Source organism: Balaenoptera borealis (genome assembly GCF_965194805.1).
Source record: "Balaenoptera borealis genome assembly, chromosome: 15".
Lineage (NCBI taxonomy): Eukaryota > Metazoa > Chordata > Mammalia > Artiodactyla > Balaenopteridae > Balaenoptera > Balaenoptera borealis.
In genome coordinates, this window is record NC_138871.1 from 14365252 (window position 1) to 14388544 (window position 23293).

The 23293-nt window shown below is 45.8% G+C and overlaps 1 protein-coding gene across 5 annotated transcripts in view; it reads left to right on the forward strand.

Annotated features, from left to right (window-relative positions):
• The window catches only part of ST3GAL5 (ST3 beta-galactoside alpha-2,3-sialyltransferase 5), a 51329-nt gene extending 46353 nt beyond the window's left edge, over positions 1-4976 (forward strand). For all 5 annotated transcript variants that reach the window (XM_082357677.1, XM_082357681.1, XM_082357678.1 and 2 more), the window contains one exon: positions 762-4976. In XM_082357677.1, the coding sequence (XP_082213803.1) occupies positions 762-1010 (249 nt within the window). In that variant the 3' untranslated portion in view covers positions 1011-4976. The remainder of the gene's footprint in view (positions 1-761) is intronic.
• Positions 4977-23293: the final 18317 nt, after the last annotated feature.

Here is a 23293-nt window from a genome sequence, read left to right on the forward strand (position 1 = left end):
GCAAGATGTTGGACGTGAAGAGGGAGTGGTGATACAGCCAGAAACCAAAATTTTGGACATTTGGCATTCTAGGCCAAAGTCAGCAAGGGTACATTTTGGAAAAAACAAATGTGAAAGCCCGTAATGTGAGCCGAAAAATGTACTTGCCTGAACAGAGAGTGAGCAGAAACTGTGAAAGCAGCAGGACATGTGAAAATGGCCTGGGGGTGTTATTTGCCAGAAAGGCAAGTAAGGGTGAAGTAAGACTGTCTTCACAAGTAAGGGGTGAAGACAGTCCTCACCAGCGGGAGCTGAGTCCGCTCTGTTCTCAGGCAGAGGCTGTACAGGAGCCAGCCAGGACGGGACGGGTTCCCAAACCATGTCTGGAGAAGGGCTGTGGCCACTTGTCCCAGAGCAGCCCTTGTAGACATTTGTCACCTGAGAGAGGAAGTGGGTTAGCCTTGCTATTACGGTCATCCTGTGCAGGACCGGTGGGTGGAAGTTTTAGAAAGAACACCTTTCAGCTTGGTGCAACAGGACCTGCCAGGCTGCCTCTTGCTGGTGTGTTAAAAGAATTCACATCACAGACCATGATTTAGAGTCTAGATTCCTGACTTGGATGGCAAGTCAGACTTTAGAATTGGGTGATATTTGAAATTGGGTGACGTATAACATTGCAGCCCCCAGTGCCACTTTCATCACTTTGCATGGCATGTAGCGTACCTGTAAAGCAGTGACTTGTGCTAAGACCTTTTTTTTTTTTTGGCTTTTCTCCTTTCCAGAACGTCCCCACGATTGGTGTCATTGCCGTTGTCTTAGCCACGCACCTGTGCGATGAAGTCAGTTTGGCGGGCTTTGGCTATGACCTCAGCCAACCCAGAACACCTTTGCACTACTTTGACAATCTCTGTATGGCTGCCATGAACTTTCAGACCATGCACAATGTGACCACAGAGACCGGGTTCCTCCTGAAGCTGGTCAGAGAGGGCGTGGTGAGGGATCTCAGCGGAGGCATCCATTGTGAATTCTGAACCCAGAAAACCTCACTTGAAAATGCAGTTCTGACCCGGAGGGCTGTTTTTCATAGCCTTCTTGACGCGTCCTGCAAGAACTTTGAAGTGCAGCTGGTGTTTTTTCACTTTTAATTTAAAAAACAAAAACAATACAAAAAGTTCCGCTCTTCCCACTTTTTTCCCCTATTTATTTGAAGCCAGTGTTTTTGCACAAAATTTTGTAAGTTAATTTTGAGAATGGGAAAGACTTTCCAAAGAGAATTGTATGTAATGATGTTTTATTGTATTTTAAGAAAGTTATTTAATTTGTAAAAACTCTGTTCATGTCTACTGCACATAGAATCCCAGGTCATTAAGTGGAAGAAGGGAGGCGACTCCTTTGATGACAGCCCTGAATGCCTGATTCTGGTCCTCTGTTAGTCTGTTTGGTGGGACAGATGTCGGAAGCACTTCCAGGGTGACGTGCCGGGTAGCTAAACCACTGGGACTGGTTGGGCCATGCTGCTGCAGGAGGCCTGGGCCGGTCGGAGAAGTTCACCGTCCCTCTCCATTGATCTGCCTTCTGCAGGAAGACCTGTAGGCATCAAGCAGGGTAGCTGTCCTGCAGGTCCCAGGTCAAGGAGGGACACAGAGACATTTTCTGTGTCCTCCGAATACTGCAAAGCTGCCCCAGGCGGTAGAAGCCACGGTCTTCCCCGCAATTAGAACATCTCTTGGATTTCTTGAGAGTTTTTAACTGCCCTTCCAAACACTTAAACGTTAATCCAGATTATTCCACTGTCTGTCTGAGGTGGCTTATAAAAATGAGGACAAAACCTGTGTTCTCCAGAGCCGTAGAGGAATAAACTCTTTCCAGGAATAGTCATGTTTTCTGAAACACTGAAATGAAGTCCTCCCAGTGTTATAAATTGCCTATTTAAGAAAAAACGTTTTTTTTGAATGCCTCCTTGGCAGTGTGTACCAGGCAGTGTGCTGGTCAAAAAAAAAAAAAAAAAAGAATAAAAGCTTTTGAGGAACTCTTACAGTCTAGTTAATTTGAGTGTTTTTTTTTTTCCCCCCCAGAAAATAAGTTTATAAGTCTAGCTAAAATGTCCTTCTTGGACGCCACTGCTCGGCAGGGCCTCGTTGCAGATGCCTGTGAGGCGGGCTGGAGGATGAAGGGGTCTCCTCCGCTGGCCACTGCTGCCGCCCCTCCCCCAATTCTATTTCTCCCACAGCCCCGGTGCAGCTCTGACTCCCAGGCCAGGCCGACGGCTCCCACATCTGCCAGCTCCTCGGCATATGCGGGGCAAGGAGGCAGGTCATAGCTCTGAATGAGTCCCTTGGATCTCCAGGGTTCTGGGGTCAAGCTCAGAGCAACCTGCGTAGCAAAATAGGATTTCTCTGGTTTTATGTCTTTTCTTAAGATTTTCTATGGATGTTGCTTTCTACTCTGTAAGACACCGTTTAGGAAGAAATGCTTTAAAATTCCTACCTGTTAAATGGTGAGACTTAGCTCTGAATATTGAGACTCAGGAAAATGGTCCACAGCTGTCCTGTGATTCAGGTGGGACCAGGCCTGCACCACACACCTCCACCCCCTCATCCCTCAGGGGCTACTTAGAGAAGCCCAGATGCTTATTAAAGAAGACAAGAAGCAGCCAGGGTCTAACACTTGGAAAGCTTTCCCAGTGCAACCCCTCACGGGTGCACCTGGTCTCGTTTCCCCTGCCTTGCACAGCTGCTGGGAAGTAGCCAGTCCAGCACTTTCTCAGCTTTCAACAAATACCAGACATGGCCTCATCCCTCCCCTCCTCCTCCTCTGTGTGTCTTTTTTTTTTTTTTCATTTTTACGTTGCTTTGCCCATGCCTCTCCACGTTTAATTACTGGCAGGCAGTAAGTGCCCTAAGTGAATAAAAAGGCGTATCTTTTTCAAAGACCTTTCATGGTGTCCACCAGTCAGAGTTGACCAGAGACCATCTTTGAGAACTTTAAGCACTTCGGCAGTTTTCATTAGAAGTTACTTCTTTGCTTCAGGGCTGTGTCTCCACCTGCTTTTCTGGGAACAGACCTCCAGGTGCCCCAGGGTGTCACAAGGTCGGTCTCCAGTAACTGAGTTTCCTCCATCACGCTTCCAACTTTGTGCAGCCTTGTAGGCACACATGCTCTTACGTGGATGGAATCATTGGTTTTGAGGCAACTTAGGATGACGTCCACGTGTTCTGTACTTTAACATACTTCTCACTAGAACTTTGAGCCACAGAAAATTTCAGTGGGTTTTAGTTTTTTGTTTTTTTCCTACAGAGAGCTTATTCTCTCCAGAAACCTAGGCTGGCCGTAGAAGAATGTTTTGGGGACCAGGATGAGTATCTCCTGATGACGTGTGTCGTGTTTCTAGGCAAAGCTAAATTGGGATCTTCTGAACAACTTCATTTTTCTAGGTGTTACCTTGCCTTCTTCACTGATACTTTTGTGTCACGGTGTTGTTTTTTTAAAATTTTCCAACAATGTACTAATAAGGCATTGGCCATGTCTATTCTCACAAATTTGGGGGCCGGGGGCGGGTCTCATCATCTGTGGACCCATTAGTTAAAATGAGTTGTCAAGCCCACTGTTTGGACTGTTTCTGTTGAGCTATGACCTCTTGACCGGCAACGGTCAGTCTGGTTTGTGTGCAGACATGGGCTGATTGTAAAAGAAAACAAGCAGTAGTCACACCCTAGTCTCCCCAGGGTATTAAAGATTTCTGAAACCAAGGACCTCTTTATTTTAACTACATTCTAACTCCAGTGCTTTGGGACTTGATATCAAAGGGATTGTTACATGTGCCTTATTTCTGTCTTAGGAGAAACTTTTAGACCAGCATCATAGGAAGATTTTGAAATGGGATCTATTCTCCTTGGCAGGTTTACGGCATCCAAGTGTGGGTTATTTTTTCTTCCTTTCTTTGGTGCACTTCAGTCAAGTCCATTGAGAAAGAAGGAAAGGACTAGTTCTGTGATTTAGCAGAATTCCCCTTAGAATGAAGTGAGCTTTTAGAACGCGTGTGTAGCAAGCAGGAACTGTGCGACGCTGGGCCTGCCCTTCCCTGGAGGACCAGGCACCCTGGCCCAAACTTCTGTCTTTTTCTCTCCTTTCTTACATCCCAATGCCATTTTAGCCTGTTTTTGTGTTCACAGAACAAGGTGTTTATCTGTATTTACCTACAACCGACACAACATAAAACTGAAGTAAATTGAGGAGAACCATTCATTCATACGCACATTCAAATTTTGACAAGAAAGTAGTGTTCCGCAAAAGGAAACCGCAGTCTTTGTAGCTGGACTTTCATTATCCAAATGATTCGATTTGGCTAGTTCCCAGTATTAAATTCCAACCCATTCCACAGACAGGAAAAGTAGCCACTCAGCGGGGCTGTGGTGAAATGAGAATAAATTACATGCTGTGAAATTTAGTTATGACTTTTTTAAAAGCAGATTTTTCCAATGAGCTGTGTCAATAAGACATGCCGGAAGAATGACAGGTTTATAAGTTTCCTTCTGTCTGGCAGAAGTGAGATGTCAAGTTTTGCTCTGGTGTCAGGCAGCCATCCAAGACTGGACAGGTGTAGCCATTACAGCCTTTGTGTAGCTGGAAATATTAACAAAGTGAACTTTCAGAAAATGTACAATAAGAAACTGACTATTCAGTAGACATGTCATAACAGCAATAACTGTTTGTACACTAAAAACTTGTAACTTCTAAAGGAGCAATGTATTTCCACCCTGTTCTCTGTTACCTGGCTTATATTTTTTTGATTTATCGAAGAAAATCAGTTTCAAGAAAAAAACGACGTTAAAGACAATGATGGAATTCCCTGGCGGTCCAGTGGTTGGGACTCCGCGCTTTCACTCCTGAGGGCGCAGGTTCAATCCCTGGTGGGGGAACTAAGATTCCACAAGTCACACAGTGTGGCCAACAGATAAATAAATAAATAAATAATAAAATAAATGGTGGACAAAATACCTTCTGACTATGAGGTTTTGTTCTAGAGCTGCTTCCTCTTCCAGTGTGATATTTAGTATGAAGAGGAAGACTCAAAAAAAACATACGTACACACACACACACTCCAAACAGGTAAAACTATAGATTCCAGTGTAAACCAAAAGTCTTGTCCTAAAATTAAAAGTTGAGTGGAATGTCCCAGCAGCGGCCTTTCCCTCTCTGTGTCACCTGTGGCTCATCTATGTCATTTTTCTCTAAATTGACCTAAATTTAAGAACATGGTGTGCACTGTGATCCTGGAGAAGTCAGAGGGACAGACCCTCTGTTCTCTTACTAATCTCTCCTATTCTCCCAACATCACCACCACTCATGATCCAGAAGCAGGACCAGGAATCAGGAAACATCTGGTCGACCTCTTGCTTCACAGCTGAGCATTTAGGGTTCATGCACGCCAGCCTGGCACCCTTCATCTGGAAGGGGTGGGCAGTCTCAGTTCCAATTATACTGTCCAATTAGCTGGTCAAATATCCTATTTTGACTTTAAACAGTATAATCACCATACTCGTTGCTTTATAGACTTATTCCTAGTGACCTATTTTGTGTTTTTTAAAGTATTTATGCCAAGACAGTTGGAGTAACTTTCAGAAGGGGTTCTCCTGACCACTTACATCTCAGCCTGAAGCTACTTCAAAGTCACTCCAGAGTTTTCCCCAAACCTTTCTCTATAAAGAGCCAGTCCTGATTTTCTTCCCCTCTCCCTTTTCTCTGCCCACCCCACCCCCTGTTCACATCCTGTACTAAACATTGATTTAGCTTCTCCCCAACTAGAAAGAATCCTTCCTCTTTAGGAAGTTTGCAAAATTAGGCTGACAACTGAGGAGATTCTGGCCTGGAGCTAGGAGCCAGATTTAAAAACCACAGCCTTGTGTCAAAACTTCCTGCAGAAACAAAGGACTATCTAATTTCTATTGTCCAATTTTGAATACTCCTGAAAAAAGATAACAGGATTTTAAATATCATTTAACATTGAGATATGAAATAGAAAGAAGAAAAGCTTATTCAGATCATTTTTCATTTCTTCAGGCTTTTTGAAGTCTCTGTGTATGACCTCCTTTGCATAACAAACGGTTTCAGTAGCCCTGCAGCTGGCCTATGCACTGGGGAAATCCAAAAGCTCTATTAACACCCACTGCTACAGCTTTGTTGTAAGAGAAAGGAGAGGGAAATATTTTGACATGTTGGTCCTATTGTCCAACAGCCCAAAGTTGGTAATGTGCACAGCGACAGCATGGCGGGGCGCTGGTCCACCATCAGCTTTGTGGGTGCCTCCATGTTATTGTCATTTTCTGGCTCAAGGGTCTGTTGGCCTCAACTCTGGGAGAGGTCTGACCAGGTGAGAACAAAGGCCATGCTGATTCCTACCTGCTCCAGATGCAGCCCCACTTTCTCCAAAACTTGGAACTGAAACCCTGATTGTTCTATTTTTAAAAACACGAAACTATACCAGCTCCTAGAATACAAAAGTGAGACCAACAGTGGGGGCCCCTTCTGCTGGCTCGATTCTGTGGCTCTGGCTAACCATTCTGTATGGAACACCATTTGTTCAAACGCTGAGAACAGCTGATGGTCTGCCCACGGTTCCAGACAGATGCTCTTGGCTATACGTTAGTACTCAGTGGGCCTGCCCCGAAGATCCTGCCCTGTGACACCTGGTGCTAGCTCCTCTCCTGCTCTGCCAGCATGGTCACCCTTAGTGCGATAGCCTTCCTAGAGCCACGGCTGGACCCTGATGGACAGGCTGCAGACAAAATGGAACCTGTCCTACTGCCCTGGAGTTCAGTCTAGAGGGGAAAAAACATTAAAGACATGAACATGGCAACGCAGGCATTAGAGCACAGGGGAGGGCACTGTGGAGCATGGGGAGGGTGACAGGGAAGTCAGCCTGAGACCAAGGGGTTAGTTAGAGGAGAGAGGAGGAGTGGGGAAGCAGAGTGAAGAGATTGGTGGAGGTGACACAGCAAGACCAGCTTTATCAGAGCAAACCCAAAAGGCAAGTATACATAGGCTCAGGGTGAAGCTTCTAGAGGCATGAAGCCCTGCAGGCCAGGCTAAGGTGAATGTCAGGGTAAAAAGCAATCTGGAGCCACTATAGGGTGTTACTGGGAGAGCAACTTGACTCAGTTTATACTGAAACACATCTCTGTGGCTGCAGGTGGAAGGAGAATGGGGATGGGGTGGATGGGGAACTGGAAACAGAAAGGATGGGAAAAGCAAAGAAGGTGATTTCACTGTCGGCAAGACTAAAAAGTGGGTGGTGCTGGAGGGCTGGGCCTGGTGGGCAAGGTGGCCCTACCGCGGCTATGACACCCCTGTATGCTTTGGGGAGGACCACAGTCCCTCTCTGGGCTTCTCATCTGTTAAACAGGAAATGGGGGGGGGGCAGCACACATTAATTTCTCTTTAAAAAGAAGAAAACCCCGACACGAAAAGGAGTGGCTGTTAGAATGGGCCACAGCGCCGCCTAGTGTCTTGCAGTGCGTGCGCGGCTCTCAGAGCCCTGGGCTTCCAAGCAGCCCCCAGGGCGGCCGGTGGGACCCACTCCTCTGCATGTCAGGACTCCTCTTCGGCTGGGCTAATTCCCTCCTTCCTGCACCATCTCTGACCACTTCTCTTTGGGTTCCCCTTCCTCCTCCCAAGCCGCTGGGCTATTTCCCTCCTTCCTGCACCATCTCTGACCACTTCTCTTTGGGTTCCCCTTCCTCCTCCCAAGCCTCTGGCCTTGATCCTCTTTTCCCCTTCCCGTTGTAATTTCTCCCTGGAGGGTCATCCACTCGCATGGGTCACACTTTGATACAGCCTCTCTTTACTCCCACACCCAGGTCTGCAGTGGGGCCTCGCCGTCAAGTCTCCAGAGCCACAGCCCAGCACGTCCTCCTCCTTCAGGACACTGCCTCCTCCCCAGCTAGCCTGGACCTCAGACTCCAAATGCCAAGAATTCCAGGGCTCTTCCACTGAACGACTGAGTTTCTGATACGCAGCATCTCACAGGTACCATGACCCAGAGTCCTCCAGTTTCAGGTGGAAGGTCAGGTGGATTCTGCCTTTGCAACGCCTCTTACATCCAAGTTTGTCCTTTGTTAAGTGGACGGTTTGGGAGAGTGAGGTTCTGGGAGGCAGTAGAGCTCCTATAGACCCTGCAGAGCCCAGCTTGGCCTTGACACTTCCTTGATCTGCTGGTTGCTGCCCACCACAACTCCTGACTCCTAGACCCGCCATCAGGAAGAAACACTACTTGTATTTTTTCTTTATGGTACAAATAATACACATCCACTGGAGATACTGATACATTTAAACATACATGCTGGGACTTCCCTGGTGGTCCAGTGGTTAATTGGCCATTGTTCTAGAAAATGTCATGCTTGGCCTAGTTTGCATAGAGCATTGTTCAAGTCACTTATTTCCTTGTTGGCCTTCTGCCCAGTTGTTCTATCCAATGTATATAAAACAAGCCTTAATAAACTTAAAAGGATTGAAATGATGCAAAGAATGTTATCCAATCACAATGCAGTAAAATTAGAAGTTAGTCAAAGAAATAAATTAGGGAAATTCACAAGGATGTGGAAATTAAATGACACACAACTGAGTAGCCAAAGAGTCAAAGAAAAAATTTATGAGAAATTAGAAAATACTTTGAAATTAATGAAAATAAAAAACACAATGTACCAGAAATTGTGGGATGCAGTTAAGCAGTCCTTAGAAAGAAATTTATAGCTGTAAATGCCTACATTAAAAAAGAAAATCTCAGGACTTCCCTGGTGGTCCAATGGTTAGGACTCCGCATTTCCACTGCAGGGGGCGTGGGTTCAATCCCTGGTCGGGGAACTAGGATACCGCATGCCATGTGGTGTGGCCAAAATAAATAAATAAATAAAGCTTAAAAAAAAAATGATATCAAGTCAACAATCTAACCTTCCACCTTGAGACACTGGAAAAAAGAAGAGTCAACTAAACCCAAAGCAAGAAGGAGGAGAGAAATTACAAGGATTAGCATAGAAATTAATGAAATGGAGACTAGAAAAATTATAGGATCAACAAAACAAAACCTGGTTCTTTGAAAAGATCAACAAAATTGACAAACCTTTGGCTATATTGATCAAGAAAAATGACAATACTTAAATTACTAAATTAAAAAATGAACAAGGGTACATTACTACTGACCTTCCTTATAGAAAAAAGTCATAAGTGGCTACTATGAGCAACTGAATTCCAACAAATTACATAATAGATAAAGGAAAAACTCCTAGAAAGACAAACTACTGAAACTAATTCAAGAAAAAAAAATCTGAATAGACCTATAACAAGTAAAGAGATCAATTTAATAATTAATCAATAAACTTCCCACAAAGGATAGCCCAGGCCTAGATGGCTTCATTGATGAATTCTACCAAACATTTAAAGAGTCAATACCAATTTTTCACAAACGCTTCCAAAACACAGAAGAGAACACTTCTCAACTCATTCTGTGAGGCCAGTATTACCCTGATATCAAAACCAGAAAAGACATCACAAGAAAAGAAAACTAGAGAGCAATATCTCTTATGAGTATAGATGCAAAAATCCTCAACAAAATGCTATCAAATCTAATCCAGCACTCTATTAATAGAATTATACACCATGACCAGGGGTTTATCCCAGGAAAGCAAGGTTGGTTTAACTTGGAAAAAACACTTTTTGTAATACACTATATCAATAGAATAAAAAACAAAATTCACGTGATCATCTCACTAGATGGGGGCGGGGAATCATTTGACAAAATCCAATACCATTTCATGGTAAAAAAAAACACTCAACAAATTAAGAATAGAAGGGAAATTTCTTAACTGGATAAAGGACATCTACAAAAGGCCCACAGCTAATGGGTTTTCACTTAATGGTGAAAGACTAAATGCTTTCCCCCAAACTGGAGATTCTAGACAGGGCAACTAGGCAAGAAAATGAAATATCAGTCACCCAGATTGGAAAGGAACAATTACAACAGTCTCTGTTTTCAGATAACATAATCTTGTCCATAGAAAATCCTAAGGAATCCACTGAAAATGATTAAAGTAATAAATGAGTTCAGCAAGTTTGCAGAATACAAGATCGACATATAAAAATCAATCATATTTCTGTATAATAGCTTTGAGCACACCAAAAATGAAATTACAAAAACAATTCTATTTACAATAGTATAAAAAAGAATAAAATACTTATGAATATAAAAGTATACTTTTAACAAAAGAAGTGCAAAACTGATAGTCTGAAAACTACCAAACACTGTTGAAAAATTAAAGAAGACCTAAATAAGGGGAAAGACATCCCATGTTCATAGATCGAAAAACTTAAAAGCACTAAGATGACAACACTCCTCCCATACTGATCTGCAGATTCAGTGCAATCTCTATCAGAATCCCAAATGCCTGATTTGCAGTAATGGATAAGATGACCCTAAAATTCATATGGACATGCAAGAAAACACAAGTAGCCAAAGTAATCTAGAAAAAGAAAAAAAATGTTGGAAGATTCACACTTCCGAATTTCAAAACTTACACTAAAGTGACATTAATCAAAACAGTGTGGTACTGGCATAAGGATAATTATATAGACCAATGGTACAGAATTGAAAGTCTAGAAATAAACTCATACATTGACAGCCAATTGACTTTTTTTCTTTTTTTTTTAATCCATTCTTTTTCAGATTCTTTTCCCATATAGGTTATTACAGAATACTGAGTAAAGTTCCCTGTGCTATACAGATTTTCAACAAGGGTTCCAAGTCCTTTCAATGGAGAAAGAGCAGTCTCCCCAATAAATGCTGTTGGGACAACTAGATTTCCACAAGCAAAAGAATGAAGTTGGATCCCTATCTCACACCACATACAAAAAACTAATTCTAAATGGATCAATGGCCTAAATATAAGAGCTAAAACTGTAAAAAAACAAAAACAAAAACAAACAAACAAAAAAAAAACTTAGCAGGAAACATAAGGGTAAATTTTTATGACCTTGGATTTGGCATTGACTTTTTAGATATGACAACAAAGCCATGAACAACAAAAGAAAGGAAGGTGAGGGCATTGGGGTACTTATAGGATTAGCAGGGTGGCCTTAGGCATGGGGAAAGGTGATTGGAGGTAGGGGGAAAAGATGAGGTAATTGGTGTTTGGGAAGGTGCATCTGGGTTACATGCTTCTGCATATTCATGTGTTTAGCATGATCTGAGGGTGGAGTTTTCTGGCCCTCTGATGTCAAAGGCTGTTGGTTGGACATCTGCACAGGCCAGGTCTAGGGTTCATGGTCCCAGTCGTCCTCCAGCCGGCTTGCACTGAATAGGAGCTGACTCCAAGTTCCTGTAGAACAGCTGGGCTGTGTGAAGCTGGGAAGGTGTGTAATTAAAGAGAGGGGGGAAAAATGAAAGAAAAAAACTAAAGTGAACTTAATCAACGAAGGCAGTTTACAAGCAAAGGACTTTTAACAAGTTGTTCCTTTATCTGTTGTTATGTAAGACAAGTTCAAGAATTTCTGTTATCAGCTTCTGTTAATTCTATGGGGCACGGTTTCATAAACAATGGAAATTTATTTTCTCACAGTTCTGGAAACTGGAACTGCAAGTTAGAGGGAGTTGCCAGTAGGTGTCTGGTGCGGGCTTTCCCCTGGGCCTGCAGATGGCTGCCTTCTCGCTCTGTGCTCACATGATGTCTCTCCTTATAAGGACACTAATTGTGTTGGATCAGGGCCCCACCGTTATGATCTCATTGTAACCTTAACTACTACCTCAGAGGCCCCATCCCCAAATACAGCCACGCTGGGAGTTAGGGCATCAACATATGAATTTGGGGAAGACACAAACACTTGGTGAGTGTTCTGTGTGAGCTTGAGTAGAATGTGTATTCTGCTCTTGTTGGGTAAGTAGTCTATAAGTGTCAATTAGATCCAGACAACTGATGGTGCTCTTTAGCTCAACTATGTAATTACTGATCTTCTGTCTCCTTGATCTGTCAGTTTGTTCAGCTTTTCTCCTGTTGTAAGGATGGGAGCAACGACTTCCAAGATTTCAGAGCTAAAACTGGGGTCCCCCTGATTTGCTGTTTTGAGTTACAAATAAGAGGTGAGGAAGTAGAGACAGCCCCCTCCTGGGGTGCCCTTGGGAATGTATGTAGATGAAATGTCTTCATCCATTCATGTTGGAAAGGAAAAAGGTTGCCTTTGGAGTGTGGAAAATAAAGATGGGATGGAGATAGGGACAGAGGAGAAGGAAGAGGTTTCAGAAGGGATCCTGAGGCTGTGGCCCCAGTACCAGGGACAGAAGGCTGCCTGATGTTCCCACAGGGCATCCAGAAAGAGGGTTTACAAACTCAGAGAGACCCTGGAGCATAAGCATGAGAGGGCTTTGAGGACCTTATGTTTGATGCGCAGGTTGGATGCCAACGAGTCAGAATTTCCAGAGCATTTCACTGCTTTATAGGGTCAAGCAGACAGAATCTCCAGTATTGAAGCTGTCTACCAGCCACAGAATCTCCTCCAGGCACTGTGCCAGGCACTTTGCAAACATTATCCCTAATCCTTACAGTAAACCTATAAAGGGGATGATACCCTACTTCACAGATGGGAAAACTAAGACCCCAGGGGAAAAGATGACTTACCCAAGCCACACTGCTGATGAGTCTCGAGGCCAGGATTCATTTTACAGATGAGGCAACAGAGGTCCAAAGATGTGACATCACTTGCACAAGATCACACAGATGGTAGAGCTGTGGAATTTGAATCAATTCTATCCCTTCATGGCACACAACCTTGTACAGATGCTCCACTGCCTAACCGGAGGTTAGTGCCCTGTCTCACCCACCCCAGGGCTCAGGGAGGCCCTGGTAAGGATCTTGGCTCTGCAGAAATCAGGGAACCTCAGGAAGGGCTCTCCCAGCCACAGGCCTTGATCATGCAGCAGTGGGACAAATGGTGTGGAGACATCCTGTTACTCTAAAAAGACCCAGGTGTCCCAAGCCAAAAGGTTGCTAAATTCAGGCTGGCATTTGCTGCCAGAACTCCAGTGCAATAGTCAGGCAGTCTAAGAATCCCGCACTTTAATGATAAATTTAAAAAAACTTTTTAAAATTGAAGTATAGTTGATTTATAATGTTGTGTTAGTGTCAGGTATACAGCAAAGTGATTCAGTTATATATATATATATATATATATATATTCTTTTTCAGATTCTTTTCCCTTATAGGTTATTACAAAATATTGAGTATAGTTCCCTGTGCTATACAGTAGGTCCTTGCTGTTTATCTATTTTATATATAGTAGTGTGTATATGTTAATCCCAAACTCCTAATTTATCACTCCCCCCACACTTTCCCCTTTGGTAACCAACTATAAGCTTGTTTTCTATGTCTGTGAGTCTATTTCTGTTTTGTAAATAAGTTCATTTGTATCATTTTTTTTAGATTCCATGTATAAGTCATATCATGTGATATTTATCTTTGTCTGACTTATTTCACTTAGTAAGATGTGAGTTTATTAATGATAAATTTAATGCTATGTGTTTTTTACAACAGCAAGGGTAATAATAAAAAATCTTGAACTTCATTGCAGCATTGGTGAGAAATAACAAAAAAATTGGATATTACCTAAATGTTCAACAATAATAGCCAACAGCAGTATTCTGAACACTTTATGTGTGCTATCTCATTTAATTCTCACAACCTCCTAATAAGGTAGGTACTATTATCATCTCCATTTTACAAATGGGTAAAACGAGGCACAGGGAAGTTAAGCAACTGTCCCAAAGTCACACAGCTAGTGCACGGTGAAGCTAGAATTTGCAGTCTCGTTCTAGAAGCTGTTATCCGGAACACTGTTTCTGTTTCAGTAGAATTGATTATAATTTGCACCTTAATTAAAAAAAATTTTACCCTCGTTGGAATTACTTGAATTTTCATCTGACCTAAAGTGGGCGAAATTTAATTACAGAATAGTATATGTAGCATTATCTTATATTTTGGGGAGGTGTGGCTATTCAGGATCATGATCTTGTAATACTTAGTCAAATGTAGTATGGACATTCCTATGATCTATGACAAAGCAATTTCAGTCCTGGGTATATGTCTTAATTGCACATAAGTTCTCACACAGGTCTAAAAAGGAAATATGTATAAGAATATTTATCACAGCATGTTGGGGGCGCAATCTGGGTGTCCACCCTGGAGGAGGAGATAGGTCCAGTGTGGTCCATGCACACCCCATGAAGCACTACGCAGCAGTTAGAGGCGACAGACCTGGTGTAGATGCTACAAGATGGATTATCTTCAAATCAAAGAGCTGAGCCCAAAAAGCAAACAAGAGAATGAGATCTGTTTCAGTCCAATCAACAAAATGGAAAGCACCATAAACATTTTAAACAGAGGGTATTGAACACAGAGCATTAGTGATAAAGGGGTTGGAATTGCTGGAGGAACAAAAGTGGAGGTTCAGACTACCTACAGATTCGTACCTGCAGGAAGCAAAAGGGCAGCAGTGTTACCGGGTACCGCCACCGCTGCCACCGCTGCCACCACTGCTACCACTGCTACCGGGAGAGCTGCTATCAGAAGCCCCCACCCCTAAACAGGCTTTTCCCATCTCCCCCTTCCAGTCTCCCACCATTGCCTCTCATCAGCAGAACCTCACAGGTAGAGAGTCAGGGAACACGGCTTTCAGATTTCCAAATCCTTCAGTGGAGAGGATGGTTAGACAAGCAATCAGGAGACAGCGGACGTGACCCAGCACAGCCCATCCCTTTTCTCCTCAGCATCCATAACAACCCATATTTAAACTCCTGAGTGACAGGGATCACCACACCCTCACACTGCTGACTAGCAGAATGCAACTGTCACTCACACAGGTGTGGACACACTCACTCTCTTTACAAAATTTTAGACACCAGGTCCCACTAGTCTCTGCCTCCATCTCTCGGCAAGGTTAATTTCTCTTCTAGTTCAATCACCAATCCCACCTGAATTTTCTGTTACCTAGAAACGATGCTGTAATGTTAAACACCACCATTTCTTATGTAAATCATTAGGAGAGGGACAGCAAGGGAAAAGGATTAATGTATACAACAAGGAAGAAAATATGCATAGCTCCTGGTTCACACCTGTCACAAGGCCATGGCTGTTGTCAGAAGTTCTGTGTTTACAGGACACAAGTATATGGCAGTTCCACAAATGGTACTTTGGGGTTCAGATTGGCCACTCAGAAGTCCCTTCCTCAAGGAGGGGTAAGATAGGGGTAAGGAGTTAAGAGGTATAAACTACTATGTATAAAATAAATAAGCCAAAGGGATATACTGTACAATGCAAGGAATATAGCCAATATTTTATAATAACTGTAAAAGGAGTATAACCTTTAAAAATTGTGAATCACTATGTTGTACACCGGAAACATATTGTACATCAACTATAGCTCAATATTTTAAAAAAAATCCTGAAGACATACATTTTAAGGGAAAATGGGACAAAGTATACGTATAAAAAAATTAATAGGGCTTCCCTGGTGGTGCAGTGGTTAAGAATCCGCCTGTCAATGAAGGACACGGTTTCGATCCCTGGCCTGGGAAGATCCCACATGCCGCAGAGCAACTAAGTCCGTGCGCCACAACTACTGAGCCTGCACTCTAGAGCCCGCGAGCCACAGCTGCTGAGCCTGCAAGCCACAACTACTGATGCCAGCACACCTAGAGCCCGTGCTCTGCAACAAGAGAAGCCACGACAATGAGAAGCCCGTGCACGGCAACAAAGAGTAGCCCCCGCTCGCCACAGCTAGAGAAAGCCCGTTGACAGCAAAGAAGACCCAATACAGCCAAAAATAAAAACAAATAAATAAAGAAATTTATTTTTTTAAAAAATTAATAGATGTCAAAAAAAAAAGTCCCTTCCCTATTTCTGCTGAGCACCAAAGCAGCTGGGCAGATGGGGCCCTGACAAGCTCGCATTCACTGGTATAAGTTAGGGAAGTGTAGCCATTCTCCAGGGACCTCGGTGCAGACCCTGGAAACCCAGGCCCCAAAGATCATTCAGCACTGTGGTTAATACTGTAGCTTCTGGGGACTTTCCTGGTGGTCCAGGTGTTAAGACTCTGCGCTTCCACTGCAGGGGGTATGGGTTTGATCCCTGGTTGGAGGACTAAGATCCCATATGCTGTGCGGCAAGACCAAAAAGAAAAAAAGAAAAAAAAAGGGAGAATGCAGAATTTCTCCTCCAAAAAATAATACCGTAGCCTCTGGAGTGGAAGAGCCAACTCAAGTCCAACCTGTACAGCTTCCTAGATGTGTGGCCTTGAGCAAGTTCCTGACCTCCTAGGGTCTCATATAGAATGGAAGATGGAATGAGATTGTCCGTGTAAAGCCCTCCATAAATATTAGCTATTAGCATTAATAGCTGTTCCTGTGAATTATTTTTTTTAATCTGAGGGCAGTCCAGAAAGGACTACTTAGAGTTACTTAGATTTTAAATTAATGTTCCCTTAATAACATAGAAATAACCTAGTTATCCTTAAGCAGTTATGTTCAGTTTACAAATCTTGTTATTCTGTTTATAAATATGGCAAGATAAGACTAGTGACCTTCGATTCTCTTTGATTAATGATCTATTAACTCAACTTGAAGACCCTAAGCTCCTTTGAAAAATCATTTACAAACTTAATTAATTAAATTCCCCTAAACACTTTGAACTGCAATCATAAATTTAATATATTACATTTCCTTTGTAAGCACTTCGGTTGCCTGACCAAGCAAAATATCTCCAAGTAATAAATTCTTATAAGCCTAAGAAATAAAATGTATTAATATAGTGAAGCACCAGTTTTCTTTAAAATCTCATAATATTCCCAAAAATGGAGTCAAATTTTCTTTCCCCTTCCAACTGAAAGTCACAAGTCTAAATTCTATTACATATTTAAAACGCATCAAGTTAATCTGTCAGTCTTTAATGTGCTAGAGTCTCTTAACTATTACAATATTTTAAAGAAACCACTATAGACAGGTTACTTCTAAACTTAACATGATAGTTTGATCCTTAGGGCTTAATTTGTTTCATCATCTTCATGTTTAAACCTAAACTTTCCCAGATTGGAAAAGGGCCCTTGAGGAAGCAGATGCACCATCTCTAGCAGGCCATGGGCACCACCCTCAGGGAACTGGTGACACTAAGCTGGTAGTTTATGGCCAAGCGGTGGATGTTTTTTGGTCAGAACTTCAAGACACTACTGTGGATCTGGGAACTCCGGAGTCCAGAGGGCCGCAGTTTGGACCCGCCAGGCCCTTCGTATACTTGAGATGACAACAGGGGCCCCAAGTCCATCCCTTTCAGATAGGAATGGTTTTGCAACCCAAGCTCCCTGGGTATTTATCCCCTTACCCAGTTTTCCATAACCTCTTTTTAAGCTTTTATCGGTTTAGTTGGGACATGAGTTAACATGTTCCATTCCTCATGACCAACCCCTCTCCCAGGCTTTCTTCAGTTGGATTCAACCAACCTGCTCACTGTCTGAGCCATGTCTTATTGGCTTCAGCTGCAGCAAGAAGGTCATTCCAAGGACATAGCATTTTCCCATAGGCACAAGTTGCTGCCCCGCAGAGTTTAGAGGGGCAGGAACTTTTCTCGAGATAATCATTTACCCTTTGTTCTTGATCTACTTTCCTCCCCTTATTCAACCTACTTTTCCTACTTTTATTTTCAGGATCTTGAGCAATTTAAGGGGATTGGGCTGGGGGTTTGGGGAGAAGAGAAAGAGGTAGTTTGGGGAGAATGCGGTGACCCAGAGTAGCAGTGTTCACCAGGAGGAGACAGGACCTCAGGCGGCAGGGCTGTGCTGTGTGGAGCGCCCTGGGAGCATGTGGGCATGGGCCCAGGCCCCAGGGCTGCCGATCTTGGCAAGGAAGCAGCAGAGCCTCCTGGAGGCTTAGACATGAAGCTCTCACAGTGGCCCCAACATACTGAAGATTTGCCCTCCCCCGCACTCCCCCCTTTTCTGGCATCACGTTAGGCTCCTGGGTCCTTGCATGGGCCTAGGGGAGAGGAGCCCCACTCCCACTTCCAAAAGCAAGTAACAGGGAATTTTTCTGCAGCCCTGGAAAGGTGGCATCAGGTCTAATTTGATTTTTTTTTTAATTGAAGTATAGTGGATTTACAGTGTCCTGGTAGTTTCAGGCATACAGCACAGTGATTCAGTTATATATGAATATATATATATTCTTTTTCAGATTCTTTTCCCTTATAGGTTATTACAAAATATTGAGTAGAGTTCCCTGTGCTATATAATAGGTCCTTGTTGGCTATCTATTTTATATATAGTAGTGTGTATATGTTAATCCTAACCTCCTAATTTATCCCTCCCCCACCCAGGTCTAATTTGATTTTAATGAAATAAAGAAGGGCACTGTTTCCAGTATGCCTGTTCTGTTATATTCACACAAGATGACTCTATCTGGAGTAGGAGGAAGAGCACTGCGGGGTGGGTCTGGCTCGACCATTCAACAGCAGTTTACTTCACTTCTCTGATCCTCAGTTTTCTCATCTGTAAAATGGGGATGGGCTTCCCACCTACCAGGGTCCCTCCTGGGCCGGGGCCTGGCCTGCCTGCCCAGCACAGGGGTGTGGAGGCCTTGCCCGAGGCTGGTTTTAGGGTCACCATCACCCTGTGCTGAGGAGCAGCCAGTGCCAGGCCAGCCTGGCCAGCAGAGGGCGCTGCCATGCCGTGCAGACTGTTCCTGCTTCAGCCTGCGGGATGGGTGGCTCAGGGAGGCCGCCAGCCCCCAGGGCTGTACAGAGCAGATGTGCTGTCCAGCATCCACCCTCCTTTCAGGGGAGCAGTCTCACAGCTGGGACCGGGTCACAGGGTCATCCACTCAGGCCCAGGTCCCAGACTGTCTGGCGGGTCCAGGTCACCCCACCTGTGTGACTCCACTTAACCCCACCAACACTTCTGTTCCCACAGTGTGCCAGGCCCTCTCATACTCCTGCTGTCACTTAATCTCGAGGAAACGAGATAGAGAACATCACCCCCATGGGGAAACTGAGGCTCAGGATAGGTGAAGTGACTTGCCCAAGACCTCATGGAACTGCACTGAAACCCAGACCTCCAGATTCCAAAGGCCATGTGATTTTCACAGCACTGTTGAGTCTCTTGAACGTGGGCACCGAGGGTTCGGCCGTTTGGGGGAAGTAGCATGGGAGGGTGTGTGGGTCTAGCTGCCCGGCAGAGGGCTAGAAGATGCATTGTGCTCAAGCTGAGGTTGGTGTCACGTGGAGCACAGACGGGCCTGGAGAACAGATGCCCTTTGCAGGCCGCTTGTTTGGGGCCACCCAGCCAGAATGAGCTCAGACCCCTGTGAGGTGTCCGTCCTTACCTGAGACTGAGCAGGGCTCCTGGGAAACCCTGATGACAGGACACTTAAGGGGGAAGTAGAGGCAGGGGTGGGGAGGGGAGCCCAGGCCACACTCTCACTGTCCTGGCTGATTCCTGGGCCGGTGGCAGATGTTAGCAACATGGGGCTGGTGCCCACCTTGTCTCCCACCTCCTCTGAGCAAGCTGGTTTGAGCCCCTCTTCTGTTTCCCTCACACAGGTCACCGGTGTGATGTCGCCAATCAGCCCAGATTTACCATCAGTGAAAATTCAATTCCCCCAAATGCGAGGTCCTATCTGCACAAGAAACTGGGTCAGACATGCAGGGGTCTTGATGAGGGACCAGACGAGGAAGATGAACACATCCACAACTCAAGGTGGCCCAAGGTCAAGGGCATGGGAGACCTGAAGGTGGGGGGAGGGGAGTGTTGGGGCAGCTCAGAGAGGGAGGGAGCCTCTCTGGCCAGGGTAGCCTGGGAGGACCTAACGCACAGATGGTGAGCAGACAGAGCTTTGGCTAGGAGAGGGGCTGAGCCCTGGCCGAGAGGTGGGAGGAGGAGCACAGGCTCAGAACCAGGGAGACGCGGGGTGGCTGCGTAGGAGTGCTTGAGGGCATTCAGCAGGGATGAAACTGGGAAGGTGGGCAGGGGCCAAGTGTGGGGAGCTTCGCGTCAGGATGAGGACGCCATGGGCACATACAGCTGACCAGCAGTTCAGAGCGGCAGCAAAGCACCTAAGACTCTGAAGCAGACTGCCTGGGCTCAAATCCCAACCCAGCCAATCACTAGCTGTGTGACCTTGGGTAAGTCATTCCGTTCGTTGGTGTTCTAGTTTCTCACCTAGGGTGTGGTTAAAGTACTACTTCATGGGGCTACTGTGAGGATGAAGTGAATTAAACTGCATGCAGCACTTAGCGAGTGCCTAGCTCATAAGGGTGCTCTTACTATTACCTCATATAAATAATAACAACGGCTACCATTTGGGGAGCAAGTATAATGTACCAGACTCTGAGATGTTTCCCTAACTACATCATCTCTTTAATCTTCACAGGAAACCTCAGGGGTACCATCATCTTACCATTATCACACCCATTTTACAGATGGGGGAAGGGGGGTGTCCTTGTCCACAGTCACAGAGCTACAAAGTGCTGAGCCAATCTCCCACCCAGGCCTGCCTGGCTCTAGGGACCTCTAAGCCGCCGTCTCCTCTGGCTGCATCTTGCTGCCAGCGAAGGGGCCTGGGCTGTGCCCTGTGGTTCATGGATCCCAGGATTCTGAACGCAGCTTTGTGGGTCTTGGATGGGGTAGGAGAAAAATTCAGTGTCCCCCCTCAACCCCTACAGACACGTCCCGGGGCCCACATCCAGGAGTCTCGGTTTTAGGCGACACATCAGTGCTGCCTGTTCAAAGCAGAGCAGGGGGAAAGGCGTGGAGCCCTTAAAACAGTACAAACGTGTCCCTCGCAGCCGTGCCTGATTCTCCTGGAGCCCGGGCGCGCACAGACAGAAGTTGTGTACACAGGATTTTAGTATTTCCTCTCCGGCTCCAGCCCCAATTTGAGGGCCTGTAAAAGCTTGAATGGCGTCCAGTGCGGCGTGGTTTGCCTAAGCTCGGCTCCCGGCACGGAGTCAGAGCAGCCCACACAGGGATGGGGCGCCCACAGGAGGCCCCGGGGGGCAGAGGGCGCCCATGCCCAAGCCCGGGCCACCTAGCCTACCGCCAGCAACCCCTCACCCCCAGCCTGGGGCGCTGATGGGGGGAGGCGAGGGCCGGACCACGTGACCCTGTGCTCCCCCCTGGCCTGGAGGAAGAAAGGGTGAGCTGGGAACCTCTTTCACTTCATAGGAGGTGGGGAGGGCTCCCCCGTGACTGTGGGGGACTGGTCCAGGCTGCACCCCGGGAGGTGGGAGGCTTGTCCAGTCCCCGCTTTTAAACCTGCCCCCGGCATCTCTGCCACTGTCTGAAATCACTCAGTCTCCTTCCCTAGCTGGCTGTGTGAGTCTACACAGCTCATTCGCCCTCTCTGGGCCTCAATTCCCTCACCTGTAAAAAGGGGCTGATGGGGCTCTGTCTCGGGCCCCAGCCCCAGCCCCAGCTCCAGCATCTTGGGGTCCGAGGAGCCTGTGAGCAGTCTGCACTGTAGACAAGGTGCTCTCTGAGGAAGGGAGGCCTGGCCCCCTCCTCGGGGGGCTGTGACCCCGCACAGCCAGGCAGTAAGGGGAGGAATGTGTCTCAGGGCCAGGAAGGGACACGCCAGGACCCCCACGCTCGGGGGACTGGTCACAGGCCTTCCAGGGGTCACTCACACCCTGAGCACAGAAACCTGTGTGGACACAGCCCAGGTCACCCAGGTCTCCACGCGTGGAGGTGTTCAGCCTGCCCTCCACAATCACTGCTCTGCAATTCCCTCGTGCGCATTTGTCTTTGAGGCTCTTAACCAGGGACTTCTGCAGAGGAAAGTTTCTCATTTTAATGAGGCCCAGTTTATCCATTTTTCCTTTTGTGGATCAGGCCTGGGTTTAGATCCCAAAGATTTTTCTCCTATGCTTTTCCAAGTTTTATAGTTTTGTGTTTAAGCCCATTTACGTCTACAGTCCATTTTGAGTTGATTTTTGTATAAGGCATGGGGTTAAGTTGAGGTTCATTCCTTTGTCTGTGGATAACCAATGGCTAAAGGGATTATAAGAGCCGTTTTGACCATACCCAGTTGCTGCCTTAGAGTGCCACTTTTAGATAAAGTAAAGGAAGCCTGGAGAAATGAAACGACTTTCCCCAAATTACTATGTTCAGCATGAGTGGTGCTTCCTATCCCTTCCCCACTCTCTCTTTTCCGGGCACATGGTGGGAATCACTCCTCGGGCGCCCCTCTGTGGTTGGGTGGGTCCTCGCCAGTGAGTTGGGAGTAGAAACTACATGAGTCTCTCCCAAATCAGAGCATTTAAATGCCATTTCAAGACCCTCCAGATCTTTCCTTTCCCTTTGTCCCGGCAACCAGCAAGTTCAAAATGGTGGCCATCCATTAGCCTGCATTCCAGAGGGCGGAGAAATGGAACAGAGCCCGCAGTGGACTCATGATGGACATTTAGAATGAAAAGGATATAAACTTTGTGTTTAAACCATTACACTTTGCAGGCCATTTGTTACCACAGCATGACTCAGCCTCTCCTGACTGATACAGCCACCAAGTTGGACTGAGGGCCCCTCACTCCCCTCACTATGGACTTGCCAGGAGAGGAGACCAACCATAGAGTTATATGGACAATACAGCCCCTAGAGCATACTGCTGCTAGCACTCTCTGCTACGAGGACACCAGGCTCCAAGCAGCAGCTGTCCCCAGGCCCCCTGCACCCGCTCAGCTCAGAAAAGGCCCACAGGGAATTCAGTAATGGTGCTGTGTCAGATGACCCAGGGACCCCTCCCCACTCTGCTTAGCACTAATCACTACCCCGGACACAGGGGCTGGATCTACTTTTTTTTTTTGAAGATTTATTGATTGATTGATTGCCATGTTGGGTCTTCGTTTCCGCGCTAAGGCTCTCTCCAGTTGCGGCAAGCGGGGGCCACTCTTAATCGCGGTGTGCGGGCCTCTCACTATCGTGGCCTCTCTTGTTACGGAGCACAGGCTCCAGACGCGCAGGCTCAGTAGTTGTGGCTCACGGGCCCACTTGCTCCGCGGCATGTGGGATCTTCCCGGACCAGGGCTCGAACCCGTGTCCCCTGCATTGGCAGGCAGATTCTCGACCACTGCGCCGCCAGGGAAGCCCCTGGATCTACTTCTAATGGCCCCTGTAAGGGGGAGTAGGGATAAACTGCAACCCACTGAGGCGAGTGTCTGGAATGGAAGTGGGGAGACACAGTGGGTTTCACAGTGTTAAGTCCAGAAGCTTCTGCTTTCCTGAAAGAATGGGATGGATTCAG